The 18,685-nt window shown below is 63.2% G+C and overlaps 1 protein-coding gene across 3 annotated transcripts in view; it reads left to right on the top strand.

Moving 5' to 3' along the window:
- Positions 1-607: 607 nt before the first annotated feature.
- PLEKHA6 (pleckstrin homology domain containing A6) overlaps positions 608-18,685 on the top strand; it is a 49,096-nt gene continuing 31,018 nt past the window's right edge. The window contains exon 1 of one of the 3 annotated variants that reach the window (XM_055728212.1): positions 608-753. Coding sequence is in view for 1 of the 3 variants with exons in the window: in XM_055728210.1 (XP_055584185.1) it covers positions 13,940-13,947 (8 nt within the window). In the remaining 2 variants the exon portion in view is untranslated. Of the gene's footprint in view, positions 754-10,852; positions 11,002-13,807; positions 13,948-18,685 lie in introns of those variants that run through there. The other 2 variants (XM_055728211.1, XM_055728210.1) reach the window with 2 other exon arrangements.

Raw genomic sequence — 18,685 nt, 5'->3', positions numbered from 1 at the left:
CTGGGATGCAGGAGGGAGCATGGTCCTGGCTGTCCCCTCAGTACTGGGATGCAGGGGGCAGCATGGTCCCAGCTGTCCCCCCTGATGCTGGGATGCAGCGGGGAGTGCGGTCCCCCAATGCTGGGATGCAGGGGGGGAGTACAGACCCCCCAAAGCTGTGATGCAGGCCAGAAGCATGCCCCCAGCTGTCCCCACTGATGCTGGGGTGCAGGGGGGAGCATGGTCCCAGCTGTGCCCCCTGATGCTGGAATGCTGGGGGAAGTGTGGACCCCCCCAGTGCTGGGATGCAGGGGGGAGTGTGGACCCCTCGATGCTGGGATGCAGGGGGGAGTGTGGTCCCGGCTGTTCCCCCCCCCCGCCCCCGATGCTGGGATGCAGGCTGGCAGCATGGTCCCGCCTGTCCCTAAGGATGCAGGGGGGAGGCGTGCGGGGGTGGGGGGGGAAGTGTGGTCCAGCCCCCCCCTCCTCCCAGGTGCGGCGGTGTGGGGCGGCAGGGTGATGCTGGGGGGCCGGGGCGGTCTCCCCCGGGCCACGGCGGGGGGACAGCGCGGGGGGGCGGGGGGCGGCAGGCGCGGCCCCCCCGCCGTGCTCGGTGCCAGCCCGGCATCACGTGCCGCTCGGTGGCCCCCGAGCATGCCCAGCTCCGGCTCGGGCTGCGGCTCCGGCTCGGGCTCGGGCTGGGGCTCGGGCTGCCCGGCGGGATGCTGAACCCGTAGGCAGCGGGGGGGCCCCGGCCGCTGCCCGCCCCGCACGGTGAGTGCCCGCAGCGCGGCTGCCTTCCTCCCCCCTCCTCCTCCTCCCCCTCCTCCTCCTCCCCCTCCTCCTCCTCTTCCTCCTCCTCCTCCTCCTCCTCCTCCTCCTTCTCCCGAGCGTTGCCGGGGGGGGGGGCGGGGGGGCGGCAGAGCATCCCCCTGCTGGGGACGTGTGCCGTGGGGCAGGCGGGGGGGGAAGCGAGCTGTGGGGGAGTGCTTGCTTAGGGGAGGGTGGGGGGATCTGTGCTGCAGCCGGGGGGTGGTGGGGGGTGTCACAGCCCCTCCGGGGTGCCCCAGCGTGCCCCATGGCCAAGGCAGGGTGCGCGGTGGGGGTCAGCACCTCCTGGTTGCCCAAGGGGCTGGGGGCCAGGCTTCCCGTGCCCCCCCCCTCCTGCTGTGCTTTAGGTGAGAAGTGGGGACCCTCTAAGCTGTCCCCACGCGGTGTTTGTGCTGTGCGTTGCTTTCTGTCCCCGGACCCCCGCGGCTGCAGGCTGGGGTCGCCTGGGCTTGGACCCGACTCTGTGCACAGGCGGGCAGCGCTGAGGCTTTGGGAGAGACCTGGCATTTGGAGACCTGGCTCTGCACCCCCAAACCCCCATGATTGTGACCAGGGGGCTCAGATGGGCCAGAGCCCCCAACCCTATATGCTGGGGCTGGCCCCCGTGGCTGGGCGCTTTGCTGAGGTCGCAGCCAGGACAGGCTGTGATGGATGGAGCTCGAGATGTCGTCTGGCGCTTCCCAGGGATGCGAGCGCTTCCCTGGGCTTCGCAGCTCCCATCTCACCGCTTGCTTGTCAGCGGAGAGCCAGCCTCCTCCTCCTCCTCCTCATCAGAGAGCAAAGGCGAAGCGCCTCGGGGATGCGTGTCGCCTGCGAGATGCTGTGCTTGCTTGGCTCCCCTGCATCGAGGTGTCTGGCAGTGCCGGAGACGGCGCGCAAGCCACAGCCGCTACCCTGAGCAGTCAATTGCAGCTTTGTTGCGCCGCTGTTAGATCTGAGGGAACAGGGTCTGATTCATCACATGATGGGGCATGTTAAATACGCCACGAGTCTATTAAACCCAGCGGAAAGGGCTGGACTGGCCGCCCTGGGCCATCCTCCCCCAGGACTCGGTGGGGACCCCCGCTCTGGCTGCGGTACCCCTCTGCAGAGGGAGATGCAGCCCCTCCATCACCTCTTCGCAGGGTCTTTGCCACCCTCCGAGGGCTGTGCCGTGGGGCCGTGCTGTGGTGTGGGAGGGCAGAGTCCGGTGTGCATGGTTTGATCCCTACCGGCTGGCCTTGCCATCCCGCCCGTGACGTGTGCCACGGTCCCTTGGGTGCAGGGGCCCAGCTCCCTGCTCCAGATGGCTGCTGGAGCGGCTGTTTAATCCCTCTGTGTGGGAAGGCGAGAAGGAAGCTGCAGCGGGGAGGGGGTGCGTGGCCATCCTGGGGTGTGGAGGGGTGCAGGCAAGCTTGCCAGGGACCGGGCACGGAGGGAACTGGGGTGGCATTTACTGGGGGAAACATCCTTCCAGGCAGGTGAGGCTGTTTGCAGTGCTGCGTGCTGCTTTGCAGCCGGGAATTAGCAGCACCCGGTGGTTTCTCCCACTTCTCCACGTCAAGAGCATCTGCATCCCGTTGTGCATCCCCAGGGCTGAGCACAGGGCAGGAGCTGGGACGACTGCTTGCTGCACCGTTGCTCCCAGTATGGCTCATCCTGTGGTGCAGCCATGCACACGCGTGTGCACACACACCAGGCTCTGTTTGTGCGTGTGGCTGCTCCCGTCCCCTCCCCTGAACCCCACTGGCATTTCCTCATGGGGGAGAGCTGCTGTCCTGCTCTAATCTGCACCGGTCTCTCATCCCCTTCATTCCTCTGGGAGAGGATGAGGCTTCCCTGGGTGGCCCCAGGGGAGTCTCCTTCCCTCCTCCGACTGCCAGAGGCATGGCTGGGGGATGCCCAGCCCCATCGCCCACCCAAGCCAGCCCCTCGGGCAGCCAGAGCTAGGATTAGGACTCCTGGAGAGGGGGTGGCTGAGGCATTAAAATTCTTGAGCGTCTGCTAAAAATCACATGGCAAGCGCAAAGCCTGTCCTCTCTGGCCCGTCTGTGGCTGCTTTGGCCAGGATCTGCCTGGGGGGAGCAGCCCCAGCACCCCCAGCCCATGCCGAGGAGCCCAGCAGGCTGTGGCACCCATCCTGCTGCAGTGGGCCACCAGCACCGTCCTGGCTCAGAGCACCCCATCACGCTGCCCGTGTGTCAGGCTGTCCCCTTGGGGAGAGGGGCTGTGGCGAGGGGTCCCTGCCTCCCTGGGCAAGGCTGGACATGGGGGTCCCCCCAGGCAAACGCTGTGATGGGGCAGCTCGCCGCCTGGGTTTGGGCTGCTGGGCCAGCACTGGCTTCACTGGAAACCTCACTGGAAACCGTGTTTTCCTGCTGAGTTCCCATAGAAACCGGCGGGAGCAGCCGCCGGGCTGGCAGGGATGAGGGAGAGAAGGGACAGGCAGGAGGGTGAGCTCCATGCCTGGCACTGCCAGGATGAAGCGACTGTGCCCATGGTGGCCGTGCCCCCCGGCTGCTCGATGACATGGGGAAGATGCATCAGCATCCCCCTGCCTGCCGGCCGTGGCTCCCATGCCGTGGGGGGGGTGGGGGGGGGTGCACACCCGTGCGCACCATCGCTCTGCGGCCGGGGCCTGGCACGGAGCACGAACACCCACCCAGATGGGCAGCGTGGGGCTTAATCCCCCGCAGGCTGCCCTAGCCGCCTGAACCCCTAACAGCCGGGCAGGGCCTCGGGTTGTTTTCTGCTCCATCTGTGCCCCCAGGATTCAGCAGGGCTGGGGATTTCTCCTGCCTGTCTTTGCTTGCTGGAGGGGAAAGCGCGGCTCCTTAGCTGCTCCTCTCTCAGGCATTTGTAGTAGCATCCCCCCCTTCTGTTTTCCTTAGCTTGAAACATGATAATCCGCAGCAGGCAGAAATAGTACATTGAGGAATGTGCCATCTCCTCTTTAGCCTCGTTTCTCCCCAGGATCTGGCAGCTCCGCAGCCACCTGGGGAAGCCCCACTCTGTGGCGGCTGCGCAGCCCCTTCCCACTGCCCCACGGGCAGCACGGCGGCACGGGGAGGCGAATGCATTGTGCCCTGCCAGCCCTCTTCCCTGAAAACACCCCTCTTTCCATGGCACTGCTGGAGAGCATCCCTGGCGCGGGACGCTGGGCAGATGGGAAGGCAGAGAATGACCTGCAAGGAGAGGGAAAGCGGGTGCTCTGACCACCCCTCCCAAGCGTCGCCCATTCCTTCCAGCATCCCAAGCTGGAAAATACCCTGGGAATGGGTTGGTTTTGTGCAGGCAGGTTGGGGCCTTCCTGGTTTCCAGCGTGATTCTGGGTTTAGTTCAGTTTTCCCTCCGCAGCAGCAGCGCAATGCGCCGGGCTCCCCAGGGCTCCCCAGGGCTCCCCCGGGCGCAGCGGCTGCGGGGCGAGGTTGCTCTGGCCGAGGCATGTGGGGAATCAGGTTGGATGATGGCAGTGGCTGGTTGTGCCCTTAATCTGTGAATTCACCAAAGCTCTTTAATAAAGACTCAAAGTCACCAACTTCTCAATTAAGGGATGAGGAAGCTCTTGATCCATGTTTCTGGGTCAGCTGGAGAAAGGCCATTTCAGACCTGGGTGATTGCTTTCCTTTGATGTTTCCAAAGGAGACAATTTGGGAATAAACACCTCGCCAGCATGAGCTGTGCAGGAGGGCATGTGGCCCGGCCACCTCCGAGGCAGGGCCTGCAGCTTGGAGTTTGACCCTGGTTGCTTCTGAGTCACGGGCTGAGCTCAGGAGAAAGTCACCCCTGTCCCTGCAGAGCTGGGGTGCTCCCTGCCACGCGATGCTGGGCGCTGTCCCACTCTCCTGGGACGCTCCGGGCAGTGCCACCAGCCTTGCAAGGTTCTGCCACTGCCGTGCTGCTCCCCAAGGTGCAGGGCAGCCTTGCAGCGAGGGTGGGAGCGCCCTGCCCAGCCCTGCAGGCTCTCCCGGTGCAGCCGGGGGCTCGGGGACGTGGGTCAGACCCTCCTGGGCTCAGCACCAGGGCCACCTGCTCCTCAGCGCGTGCCCGTGGGTGGTCTGCACCCTGCCAGGGCCCCTAGCTCTCCAGGGTGCTTCTAACCCTCTGTTTACCTCAACAACAGCGCTCGCTTGGGTGTTAATTGCAGGAGCTGGCAAGACACTAATTAGGAGATAATGAGATGGCTTTTGTGTGTGCCTGGCATCCTGTCTACAAACGCCCTGCTCCAAACGCTCTGTGCGTGTTGGTGATCCTTGTGTGCCCTGTGTCCATGATCTCCCTGTGCCATCTTGGTGATCCCCCCGTGTCATATTGGTGATCCCCCTGTACCGTGTTGGTGATCCCCCTGCGCCATCTTGGTGATTCCCCCCGTGCCATGTTGGTGATCCCCGTGCCGTGTCAGTGATCCCCGTGCCATGTCAGTGATCCCCGTGCTATGTCAGTGATCCCCGTGCCATGTCGGTGATCCCTGTGCCATGCTGGTGATTCCCCCAGTGCCATGTCGGTGATCCCTGTGCCATGTTGGTGATTCCCCCCGTGCCGTGTCGGTGATCCCCGTGCCATGCTGGTGATTCCCCCCGTGCTGTGTTGGTGATCCCCGTGCCATGTTGGTGATCCCCATGCCGTGTTGGTGATCCCCATGTCGTGTTGGTGATTCCCCCCGTGCCATGCTGGTGCTCCCTGTGCCATGTTGGTGATCCCGGTGCTGTGTTTGTGATCCCTCCATGCCATGTTGGCGATCCCCTCCTGTCATACTGATGATCCCCATGCTGTGTTCGTGATCCCCATGCCATGTTGGTGATTCCCCCCATGCCATGTCAGTGATCCCCGTGTCGTGTCAGTGATCCCGGTGCGGTGTCGGTGATCCCTGTGCCATGTCAGTGATCCCCGTGTCATGTCAGTGATCCCTGTGCCATGTCGGTGATCCCCATGCTGTGTCGGTGATCCCCGTGCCATGTTGGTGATTCCCCCTGTGCCGTGTTGGTGATCCCTGTGCCATGTTGGTGATTCCCCCCATGCCGTGTCAGTGATCCCCATGCCAAGTTCGTGATTCCCCCCGTGCCGTGTTGGTGATCCCCGTGCCATGTCGGTGATCTCTGTGCCATGTCGGTGATCCCCGTGCCATGTTGGTGATTCCCCCCGTGCCGTGTTGGTGATCCCTGTGCCATGTTGGTGATCCCCGTGCCATGTTGGTGATCCCCGTGCCATGTCGGTGATCCCTGTGCCATGTTGGTGATTCCCCCCGTGCCGTGTTGGTGATCCCTGTGCCATGTTGGTGATCTCCGTGCCATGTTTGTGATTCACCCCGTGCCGTGTTGGTGATCCCCGTGCCATGTCGGTGATCTCTGTGCCATGTCGGTGATCCCTGTGCCATGTTGATGACCCCTGTGCCACATCCCGCTGGCCCATCTCCCCAGCTGTCCCACCGCCCGCTCCGCTGTGGCAGCCTGGCACAGCTCGGGGTTTCCTTCCCCCACCGGGGCTGAAACCAGCCCCCCGCCGTGCTCAGGCGCTGCGGTTATTACCAGGTGCCCCCTGATGAGCTGAAGCAGAGGAGTTCCCATCCCCGCTCTGCGGGACCCGGGGGGCAGCTCGGCTGCTCTGAGCCCCCCGAGTCCCACTGGTAATTAAGTGGCTGCGGGAGCCTTCACGGTGCAGCCCTTTGTTCTCGGAGCAGGGAGGCAGGATCTGGCCGACGCGGGGCTCCGGCTGCCCCCTCCACTGCCACCGTCTCTCCTCACCAGGTACCATCCCTCCCCATCCTCACAGTGTCCCCAGCCCCTGGGGGACCGGAGCTGGGGCTTGTCCTCGCGGTTGGCTCCGTGACCGAGCAGAGAGCATCCTCCTGCTGCTCCGACACCCGTCTTCCTCCCGCTGCCGCCAGCGGCAGGGCCACGTGTGGCTGCTGAGCAGCAAGAGGCTGTTGTTCCTCACCGCCTGCCTGCAGCCACCGGGGACGGGAGCCGGCGCTCCCCTCCGAGCCTTCCTTACGTAACCACCGGCAGCCGTGGCGTGGATGCTCTGCCAGCGCCGTGCCACCGAGGCGCCGTGCCACCGAGGTGCCGTGCCACCGAGGCCTCGCACTGGCAGCCAGGTAAGGGCCACACTGGCACCGCGCTGGAAACAGGCACGTGGCTGCCAATGGCCTCTGCCGTGCGGTGAAGGCGCTGGCACCGGCGTCGCCAGGCTGGGCTGAGCGGGAGATGCCTCTCTGGGTGCAGCCGGGGCAGGAGCACCCCTCCTGCCCCACAGCCCTAGGGGGTGATGTGCCGTGGGGCAGGCTCCTGTCCGTGGCTGGCGCCTGGCAGAACAGCCAGGACCAGTCTGGCAGTGCCGGCAGCACCGGCCACCTCCCAGCCCTGCTCGGCCGGTTCTGCCCAGCCCTGCGCTCACCACTTCCCAGGGCACCGGCCGGGCACCCCAGCAGCACAGCTGCTGCACATCTGGGTGATGCAGTGGGTGCTGGGCTCAGCACCCATCCTGGGGTGCTGAGCCCCTGGGGGCGCGGAGGATGAGGAGGGGGTGCCTGCGGCAGAGCCAGCGCTGGGCACGGATTCCCAGGCTTGGCAGAGGGGAACAGCTTAAAAACTCCATCCCACCGGCATGGCCGCCAGCCTGGCACCCCCTGCTCTGGGCTGGGCACCCACGAGGTTTGGAGGGATCCAGCCGGGGCAGGAGGTCCAGGCCTCTCGGCGGCAGGTGCTGAGCTGCAGCCGGCGGGTGAGTGGTGCGGTGCCTGTGATCCGGCAGGCAAAAGCTAATTACAGCCCAGACCGGCTGGGTTCAAAGGGCTCTGCCGGCGCAGGTGGGGCTGCTGAAGGCAAGCCTGGCTGTGGCTCAGCGTGGGCTCAGCACCATCGTTGGCCCATGCCGGCGGCTCAGCACGGGCTCCCCTCCTGCAGCGCAGTCTCTGCCCCTTTCTGCAGTTAGGGGTGCTGAATCCCCCCGGCTTTGTGGAAAATTCTCGGGTGATTTGGCAGCGGTGGGGTTGTGGCTTTCTATACTTCGTGGAGCCCGACGGATGGGTGCAGGATGAGGCCAGGGCGCGTGGGGCAGCAAGGCAGTGCTGCCTGTTTCCAGCCGTGCTGCAGAGAGCAGCTCCTGCAGCTTTAGCATCCCTGGCCCACCACAAGCACAGCCAGATGCAGCTCAGCTCCCGCTCCAGCCTCCTGCTCTCCCTTTTCATCGCCATCCTCGCAGTCCCTGGAGTCACCATCACTTGTCACTTGTCCCCGTGTCCCCCCGCGCAGCCGTCCTTGGGGCCAGGCTGGCTGCAGGGGTCCCATGGCCAGGACCTACCCCCCCAGGACCCTCCAGCCCTGGTGGGGGGGCTCAGCTCTGCCCTCCTTCCAGGGGGATGCTTGGGGGGCAGGAGGTCCCCCAAAACCCCAGCCCCTGGCCGTCTGCTTCATGCACGGAAACTAATTTTCTAGCCTTTATTCTTCCAGAGAATTTGAAAATGCAATTGCACCCTCAGGGCCCTGAAAGTGAAAGCAAATCAGGAGATATAAATCTGCTGGTTTCGCCTGTGTCGGATTATTTTAAAGCCAATTGCATGGTGCCAACCTGTCAAGTCCAGGGGGCTGGGGCTGGGGGGACCCCGAGCTGGGGCAGTGGGGGCTGGTGATCACCGGCTCCTCCACCCCACACCAATCTTCCTGCGGCGCGTTGTCTGGATCTGCTGTGCGAGCATGGGATTTTTTTAAATTTTTTTTTTTTTTTAAAGATGCATGTTTTGTGGATGTGCGGATGCGGTGACCTTTTGCGGGGGCCGCATGGAGCTCCGGCTCTGGCTGCCGGCTGCTCTCCCACTTGTCAGCGAGATGAGGGTTTTGAGAGCTCCGTGCAAACTCCAGGGCCTCTGGGCTCCAACGCTCAGTTGCAATCGTGGTGATGAGTTCCCGGAGGGGAGGAAAGAGCTCATTTCCCATCTCTCCCCGTGTGCCCGGAGATGCCAGGCCCTTCACCAGCCATCAGCGCTGCTGCTTTGCATCCCGGCCCCGTCCTCGTCCTCGCCGCGTCTCCTCCCTGCTAGCTGCAAGGTGTTATTGGCATGACCTTGTCCCCACTGCCATAGCAGGAGGCTCCAGTGGCAAAACGTCCCCCCCTGTCCCCAAGGGTCCCTGGCAGTGGGCAGCCCGGGATGGACATGCGATGGTGCGGGGTGACAGGGCAGAGCATCAGGTGCTGGTGGGGGGCATCTGGCTCCTGCCCATGACCACCGGCCCCGTGTGCTCCCAGCAAGCTGTCCCCTTCCCCAGTGTCCTTGGGCACAGCGATAGGGCTGGTGGCCTCTCCAGGCTGCGGACAGGCCTGTGCTAGCCCACCGCAGATAAGGGTTGTGCCGGCGGGGAGCCAACAGGAATGTTATTTATGTGGTTAAAGTTCACCTGCTGTTAGGAGCCACCCTCAGCATGTGCTGACGGGGGGTTTGGGGTGGCTGGGGGTGGGACAGCCCTGTCCCTGGGGTGGCAGGGTGGTCCCGGTCTAGGTGCCACCATAGCCCTGGTCCTGTTGGGAGCGGGCTCTGGGGGCTGTCCCAGCTCCCAGGAGGATGCTCGTGGGCAGTGGAGCTGCATGGACCACAACTCCCAGTCCTGTGGGACTGGGGATGGGCAGCAGCATCCCACAGCTGGCTTGAGGCCAGGGGAGGGTGGCTGGATGGGGATGGTGGGATGGGGATGCTCCTCGCCGAGGCAGAGCCACTGTCAGTGCTTTTGGGGTGCTGGGGGGGCTGTGGCAGCAGGCAGGGCTGGGGGGCAGCCCAGCATGAGGCTGTATCGAAGCCTCAGGGGAGAGGCAGGGCAGCAGCTGGGAGCGAGATGCCCAGCCACAAGTGGGGAAACTGAGGCACGGAGGCAGCACAGTGGGGATTTGAGCCGGTGACCTCTCTCGGGCCAGGTGCCTCCCTCTGACGTGTCCTGTCTCGGCTCCAGAGAGCTCCTGAGGTTTCGTGGGGGGGGGGGGGGGGGGGGGCGGTGTGCGTGTGTGTGCGCGCCTGTGCACGCGTGCATTATCTGGCACCCAGAGTCCCATTTCCTGATCGGAGTTTGGGTGTTACCATCGTATAATTAGTCTGTAATTGCTCTCTAATGAGGTAGCAATCCTGTGGCAGGGTTGCACTTAAAAGGGCTTCCTCTGCCCCGGGCTGCTCCCCACAGCCCCCCAGCATCGCACCCTGAGCCCCGTCCTCCTGGGGGTGGTGGGTGGGTGGGTGCCTGCCATGGGATCAGCGCGGGCTCCGCTCCTAGGAGTGGGATGGAGAGATCTGGGGCAGGATGTCCCAGTAGAGGGGTCTCCTCTGTGCTTGGACCCCTCCCACTGTGCTCGGCCCCCTCCCACTGTGCTCCTCCCAGCCAGTGGCACTGGGAGCACTGGGAGGCGGCGTGTCCCCACAGTGCCCGTGCCAGCCTGGCAGGCTGCCCCGGCTCCTATCAGTGCTGCCTTTCACTCCCTCCTGGCACCCACTCCGCTGCCTCCAGGGCCCTTTGGGGATTTCCTCTGCCTCGCCCCCGCTTGTCCCCGCTGGCACAGCCACCCCCCTGGCAGGGTCTGGGCTTGCCCGACCTGTGACCACCGTGCCTGGCTCCCACATTGCCCCAAGGCAAGAGCTACCCCATCCTGGCTCCGCATCCCCCCAGTGCCACCAGGTCGGTACCCCACTCCTCTCCCTTCCACCCTGCGGGGCCGTTTCCCCCGGTCCCATTTAAATCCCCCCTCCCCGCAGCCGGAACGGAGAGCGCTGGGTATTTATAGCCTGGCACGGATGCTGGGAGGCAAACATGCGTGGAGGGGGGGCTGTTTTCGTCTTTTTTTTCCCCCTATCCTCCTATTTGAAAGGCCAGGCTGGCTCCGCCGGAGGTGGGAGTGCCTACGCGCTGGCAGATCCCGTGTGTAGATCCTGGGAATGGGACCAAGCATGCCAATCCACCCCATCTCCTCCCCTCGCCGCGCCTGGGTGCTGCGTGGCGCTGAGTTCGGGCGGGAGGGAGAAGGGGCTGGGTACCGGGGGGCACCAGGGGAGAGCCCACCGTTTTAGGGTGGCCCCAAGAGCCACTGTCCCCTCCCTGGGGTGGCTTTGCATCCTCCTGCCCTGGGATGTGGCATCACCCCACGGGGAATGCTCAGCCCCGGGTTGCTGGCAGTGCGGATGGGGTGATACGGGGAGAGGCAGCGAGGAGGAGGAGGAGAAGTCATCCGAGGAAGGCTCAGGTGCGTATGCCAGCCCCGGGTGAAGTCCACATGCCCCATGCTCGCGTCCTGTGGGTTTGTTTTCCTCTGCAGCGTCTCTTCTTTCAGGTTGGCTGAGCAGCGATGATTAGCAATTCCAGTTTTTATGGCGAGCCTAATGCAATCGGGTTATCTGCGCGTCACCCCTCCCCATCACCCCCCCCCACCTTTGCTGCCAGGTTTCCCCAGACAAATTGTTTGCTCTGGGTTTTGGCTTTTTTTTTTTTTTTATTATTATTAGCATTGTTTTTCCCTTCTCCCCTGAATCAAGTGGATTGTCTGATTCGGAAACAACAAGCAACTGTTGGAGTGTGAGCGCAATGAATCTTTTAAAGCCCATCAAAGTGAGATGATGCCTGTGTGCTGGGGGGGAGATGCCTGGGGTGTGTTTGGGGGGTGCAGCACCCCTCAGCCTTGGGGCACAGCACTGGAGGGAGGGCTTGTGACAGCAGCAAGGCTGCACCGGGCCTTATCTTATCCCTGGGCTTATCGCCAGACATGCTTGTGCTGCAGATAAGCAGGACCTTGGGTTCAGGCGGGTTGAGGCGGGGGAATGATGCTCCGTGTCCTGGCGCTGGGGCATGGGTGCACTGTGGGGGTGCACTGTGGGGGCTGAGTCCTCCCCGCTCAGGGGTGGGGGCACCAGTGCAGGGTCCCTCCGTGGCTCAGCTCGTTCCCCAACGCCTGGGTGCGCAGGGGGGGGAGCACGAAGCAGCCCCCCCGCTGCTGCTGCCGTGCTTCCCTGCGGGGTGCAGAATGGAAGGTGCAGAATCTGGGGTTGGGAACAGTGTGTCAAGTTTGACCTCGTCCCTTCTAAGCAAAAGAAGGTGCAAACACCCCCATTTTTAAGCCAAGGAGAAGGCTGTGGGCTCATCCAGCTGCTTAAGTAGAAGTGATATATTCAAACACCCAAGGAGGAGCCTCCAGCTTCTCCCTTGAAGCCCTCGAAGCTGGCAGGAGCACTGGACCTTGCTGGTGGTCTCTGCTTCATTTCCAGAGGATTTATGGCTTGCTGGAAGGAGACAATGGTGGGTGCAGCCGGGCCACATGGTGGGTGCTGTCCCAGTGGGGCAGGAGGACCCACTGTGGGGCCGAAGTCCTTTGGGGTGGCCCTGGGGAGGAAATCCCCACCCGAGGCCATCTCATCCCCCTCACGCCCAGTCAATCCAGGCTCTCCGAAGGCAAATTTGCTTTTCCAAAGTACCTTTGCAAGATGCTGGGGGTCAGCATCTCGGACCCGCTGTGCTGGTGCTGCATTGGGAAGGATCCTCCTGCCCTGCACCACGGTGGTGTTTCAGTGGGGGCTCTGGGGGTGGCTAGTGGCCCTGCCTTGGGGGGAATGAATAGGCAGAGGGTGCCCAGGGAGCTGTGGGGAGCTGGGCTGGGGGTCAACGTGTCTCCCACTCTTCCTCCCCATGCTCAGGCTCGGGAGGCAGGTGGCTGGGGCGATGCCCTGCCTGCAGCCGGGGCCTCATGCTGCCTGTTCGTAAACAGGCTGTTATTGTTTGTGCGAGCCCGGCAGCACCCCAGGGCTGCTTGTGCAACCAGGGTGGGGAGCTGGCTCAGAGCACCGTGGGGCTCATCGCACCCCAGATGGAGACTCTTGGGCCAGATCCAGCCCCAGGAGCGCAGGGAACCCCGAGCTGCACTCATGCAGAGCCGGCAGCCCCCAGACATGAGCTGCCCCTTCCCAGCACCGAGCCCCCCCGCATGGAGATGCCATGTACAGCCGCATGATGGAGAGGTACCCGCAGATGTGCCCGCCAAGACCCTCTCTGTGCCATGGAGTGGCTTCACCCCCGACTGGCAAAGAGTTTTGGGATTCCCCTTTCCCCTGGGCGATGGCCAGGACCAGCCCTGCATCCTCGAGTGGGCACACCACACAGCCCCCTCGCCCTGCGGGCTGGAGCTGGGGTGAAGCAAGCAGCCATCTGCACAGCCCAGCCTCGCCGATGGTATGTGGTTGCCCCGGTTCTGGGCTGTAGGTGAGCCTGGAGAACTGGGAAAAACAGGGCAGGGTTTTGTCTTCTTGTGTGTCTCGTCCCACTGGAGGAAGCACGGCCACGGCGGTGCTGGCACAAGGAAGTCCCACAGTGGCACGGCACGGCTGCGCTCTGGCTATCGGCCACCGCGGCCTGGGGAGCAGAGGGGCTCAGCTGTGTGCGGTGCTCAGCAGGGATGGTGACGGGCACAAAACAACGATAATAAAAACGCACATGGCATTGCTGCCTATCACTGCTGGGTGAGGGGGAGTGACATTTCCTATGACCTCAGGCACCCCGTCAGCTCATCCAGCGTGGTGCTGAGTCCCTCCAACCTGTTTTATGAGGTTAAAACCCACACGATTTGCTTTTCTTGCATTGCTGTTTCTAGCACCCAGGCAGGTGGTGCCCATTTGGTGCCCACCGGTACGTCCCTGCCCCCTTCCCAAAGCACAGAGCCCACTCGCGCTGCCCGGAGGCAGACCTGGCCAGGGAATGAAAACAGATCTCAAAGCACGATATAAACCAGCGTCAGGCTTTGCTCTGAGCCGGTACCAGTGGGTGCCAGGGCTGGTGGCAGGGGGCTGGTGCAGTGGTGGCCACCGGCTGGGCGGCATGGCCATCCCGGCAGAGGGCTGGCGTGTGCCTGGCGTGGCCAGGAGCAGCGGGAGTGGCGTGAGAGCTGGCGTGCACGGGGGGTGTGTGTGTGTGTGTAGTTGTGTGCAAGCGCCTGTTTATATAGGAAGGAGCCAACCTACAGTTTCAGATTTCAGACCTCGCTTATCAGCCGAGCTGTCCCTGAGCTGTCCCTGCCAACGCTGGGACCTGGCTGCTCTTGGAGGTGACCAGCTCTTCGCCCCCTTCCCCGCCAGCTCCCCGCCTTGGCACCCAGCCCACCGCCCTCCCCACAGCCGGCGCCATGGCCCCGGCAGCGCCTGATGAGCAGGTAGGCTGAGCCAGCCGTGGGTGCTCTGTCCTCGCAGCCTGGCCCATGGTGGGGGTAAGGAGGGGACTGCAGGAATGAAGGAAGAGCCCCCAGGGCTGAAGCAAAAGCGATGGGCATGCTGGAGGGGTTGGCACGGCACTGGGGCAGCGGGGAGTTGGGCTTTGCTGGAGGGTGGCTGTGGAGCCGCTGGCGGGGCGAGGGCTCGTGGGGAGGGGGGCTTGTGAACGCAGCCCTGGCCACCAGCACGGTGGAGGCATCTGAACCGAGCCCACGGGTGGGCAGCGCATCCCACCGGGAGTGGGCATGGGCATGGGCACGGGCATGGGCACGGCACGCGCCCGGCTGCGCTCTCCCAGGGGTTAAACGTCTTGCAGGGAGCTAAATGGAAGGTGTGGCAGGGAGATAAAGGCTGGCAGAGCTGGGAGTGGAGCAGAGGCACCCAGTGCCTCCACACAGCTCAGCTGCCGGCTGGGATGCCGGCTGGGATGCCGGCTGGGATGCTGCCCACCCAGCGGTTCGTGGTTGGCAGGGGTGGTGCCTGTGCCCTGTGCCGTGGGCTGGCTCTGAAGCCAGGGGAGCTGCCATCCCTGCCCTTAGCTGAGCCGGCTGGGGGAGAACGCTGTGATCTCCTGGAAGCGCTGCTTAAAATCTCCTCTCCTCCTGGGTGGGAGGCTCATCTGCATCACCTGCTTTTTGCTGTTTAAAGGGATGTTTCAAGACGGGCTTTTTAAAAGTTACCCTCTGCTGTACCCTGCCATGCCTCCTTGTGCTTTCCTGGAGCCCGGTAAAGCCCCCTCCTCCCCAGACCCTCCAGCTGAGCCATCTCACAGAGCAGCCGGGAGGGATGTTGACACCAGCACCCTGCAGTCGCTGGAGGATGCTCCGGCACTGGGCAGTGGCGGGCACCACAGCCCCTGTTGTGCAGCTGTTGTGGGTCTTCCCTGGTCTGCAGCACGGGATGGCCGTGGTTTCCATCTCATTGCTGCCAGCCATCTGCAGGGATGCCTGGGAGATGGGAGTGATCTCCCCACTGCTCTCCAGCACTGGCGGGGCAGTGGGTTTGTAGCTGAGCCAGATCCTGGCACCCTCCAGCTCCTTCCTCCCCTATTGCTCCAGCGATGGTGGGTGAAGAGCCCAGCTCCAGTCTGGAGCAAATTGATCCCTCCCCTTGGCAGCATGTCCTTCACTCCATCCCAGTGCTGCAGGGCCACTGATTAATTTTGTGACAAGGAGGGACTTTTATGGAGGGACAGCTGGGATGTCACCTCTGCGGTCCCCACGCAGTGCCTGATCCATCCTGCTGGGGCAGGGACACGTAGGGAGGGAGGATGCATCAGGGCAAGTCAAGTGCATGGCTGGCTTTTGTCCACTTACTGGTGTCCTAAGGGGCTGAGGTGTCCCTTGTGTGTCCCCTTGATTCCTAGTGACTTCTAGGCCAGCCTGGGCTGTGGACACTGGTCTCCATGCATGTGGAGCATCCTCGCCTGACCCAAACCCACAGAAAAGCAGGAGCCACCATGCTGCAGGCACCTGGCGAAGGGATCTCCCACCTCTCCGGCGCCCGCCTGCTCTTCCCACACGTATCGGCCCATCTCTGCCCTCTGGAAACTCAGCACAACCCTCCGGCTTTTCCCAGTGCTGAGCAAACCAGTTCCTTGCGGAGGGCAGCCACCACGCTTGCTCCCCTCGACTAACCCTAATGCAGCTCCCCAGCCCCGGCTGCCTGCGAGCATCCTCGGGGGGATGCTGTGGGTAGCTGCGTCGCTGACGGGCTCATCTGGGCTGTGCCGCCACTGTCAAAGGCATTGCCAAGGGCCCTTGCTGGGCTGGGGCTGGGACTGGGACTGGCCTGGCTCCAGCCCCAGCCCGGCTCCGTGACTTGCATCCCACCAGCTTCCCTCCCCAGGCACGGCAGCAGGCGCTGCGGCCGGAGCCTGAGGGCTGCATCTCCCTGCTGGGGCGCAGGGAGGACAGGGACGACGTTTATTTACGTGATGCTGGGGGAGAAGGGGGAATTGGCAAGAAGCTCACTTGCAAATGGGATTTCTGGGAAGTGGAAGGAGGCTGGCATGCGTTCAGCCTGGAACTGTCCTGATTTCCAATTGGAAACATCCCACGGTGACTAAACTTCATTCAGGGGAAGATCTCGTTCTGCAGAGCCGACGCCGTGCTACTAAACTCACCCGCGGCGTTTGCACCATTGTGGAGGTGGCGGCGGGGAGAGGGACGAGGAACAAGACAAGGGCTGTTTGGTGACACAGAGGTGTGTCCTGGCCCCGTGCTGGCTTTGCACCACCCCGGGAAACTCTGAGGGTCCAGTCTGGTGGGTGCGGAGGGTTTGCAGCTCCCTCTGCTTTTCCCTCAGCAAATTCCTTGCTTTTCCCCCTGCAGCTGACCTCTGGGGCAGCTGTGGGCTTTGTGCGCTAATCAGGACGCAGTTGGGAAGCTGGAATCGACCAGTGATTCACTGGGAAGCTGCACCCGTCTGCCCCAGCCACAGCCCTGCCACCCCAGGGTGTGGTGGGCAGGTGACAGCAATAAAATTGGGGCTGTCCCATCCGCGGGCAGCGAGGGAATTGCGCTGGTGCATTTATTTAATGGCTGATGGAGGAGGAGGCTAATGGCTCGGTAGGGCGAGCACCTGCAGGTGGGTGTTAATAAGAACAGGACGGCGTCCAGCCTGCCCTGCCCGCCAGAGGCTGTGCCCCAGGATGGCTGCGTTGGGACAGGAGTGGGTAGGTGTCCCAGGGCCACCAGGAGCCCTTGGCTCCCCAGCGCCCACGTCCTGGTGCAGAGCTCGGCAGCAGGGCTCGGTCAGCTGCGGTTTATGGGACTGCTGGGATTTGGTGCAGAGAGCCCTGACATGTTGATTTATCGCTGCCTCTGTCCTCTGGCTGTGTCAGCGCAGCTCAGGGCTTGGGGGGGTCACTATGGTTCCCTCCCACCAGGGATGCCCCATCCTGGGATGGCATCGCTGCCAGAGGTGGGGGCAAGCTTGGCGAAGGCTGATCCTGAGCCTGTGCCTGGGGTCTGGGGGGGGGGGGTGGTGGTGTTTGATCTTGTGCGTGTGTGGGTTGCTCTGTTTGCTTAAGAACAAACCTGGTTTGGGGGACCTTTGGTCCTCACTCTGTGCACAGCGGCCAGCAGTATGGGCACGTGCCCAGGCAGCTTTGGGGCTGGGGTCTGTCGGGGCTGGGGCCAGGAGTAATCAGAGGCATCCTTGGGTACCAGGCTCGACTCCTGCCCGTGGTGGATCCCCATCGTGATGGCTCTTCCCTGGCACTTGGGAGCATTTTTGGCTGCTCCGCACATTGCACTCGTTGGCAGCCACACCGTGACAGTGGGCTGCTCTGCAGGGCTGTGGGATGTGCTGCCGATGGCTGCGAGGATGGAGAGGCTCGGCCAGTCTGGAGCTGCCCAGAGCTGGTGCTCGCCCCGTCCTTGGGAGCTATTTAGTGCAATGCACTTGCACAACCGAGACGTGTGCGTTGTTGCATCACAGCTCGGTTACAAGCTGTTCTGAGGCCTGTGAAGGTACAGGATCAGATCTAAAAATGGAGAGTTTCCCCATATACCGCCATCACACCCATGCCGACGTAAGGGATGTGTGGCATTGCACAAGGAAGGCAACTGGGACGGTGGTTGTGGAGAATGACAGGTTGCCCGCGATGACAACCTACCAGCTGGGCCAGCTTCGCTGCAGCACAGGAGGCAGAGCTGAGCTGCTCCTGCCCAGGGCTAAATCCCCGTGGGCACACGTGGCCACGCTGGGCCATGATGGCCATCAGACCATGACGATGCCCTAGGATGCACGTGCCTCTTTGCAGAGACTCGAGTGTGTTGGCCTCGCCACTCTGGCAGGTGTGGGGCTCTGTGCCGGCACGGCATGGCACGGCACAGCCAGCTATGCCAGGAATGTGCCGAATGCGTTGGGACTTGACTGCGGGAGGTCGAGGCGCAGAGCAGCCGATGAGTCACTTGGAGGGCTGGCAGCGGCATGGTGAAGCTTGTGAGCTGGGGCAGAGCCAGAGTTGCTGCAACCCCCTAACTCAGAGCCTCCTCAGACCCAACCCCCCATAGCAAGCATGCCAGCAGTGCTCTGCCAGGGTCCTGCGGTGGCAGCGGGGTGACACAGGCTGGCAATATTGGTGTTAGCAGAGCAGTGCGCCCTGTTGTGCCCCCCGCACCCTGGGATGCTGCACTTACGACTTTATTTTTCCTCCCTATGAGCGCACCCGTTTGCTAAAGTGCTTGAGTGAGAGCTACCCCACGGGAGATCCAAGTGCGGAAAATTGGTAATTTAGACAAAAACAATCAAGAACCTCTGCAGGGAGCAGCACAACCTGCTATGGCTGATCGAGCCCAGGCTGGGGCTCACCCCGCTCCCTGTCCTGGTGGGCTCGGAGGTGAGTGGGAATAGCAGTGCCCTAAGACTCACTGCCAGGAGCAGGGAGATGCTTAATTTTGGCACCCTGCACCAGAACATGGCTGCATCCTGCTCTGCACCCTCCAAGTGCTCCCAACTCAGAGTGTTTGCAAGGAGCTTGTGGTTTCGTGACCTGTGTGGGTGTGGAGAATGGGAAATTCAACAGCCGTGCCCATATGCAAAGGGGCTGCGCACATCATGGGCACGGGGAGCCGAGCTGAGCCCTGCTGCCGGTGGGTCTTATCAGCCACTGTGCCTGCACTTATTTACAGTTCCTTCCCATCTGTGGTTTTTTAGCTATTTGATGGTCTT

The sequence above is a fragment of the Falco cherrug genome, chromosome 16, assembly GCF_023634085.1.
Source record: "Falco cherrug isolate bFalChe1 chromosome 16, bFalChe1.pri, whole genome shotgun sequence".
NCBI lineage: Eukaryota > Metazoa > Chordata > Aves > Falconiformes > Falconidae > Falco > Falco cherrug.
This window is presented reverse-complemented; position numbering and strand designations above follow the sequence as displayed.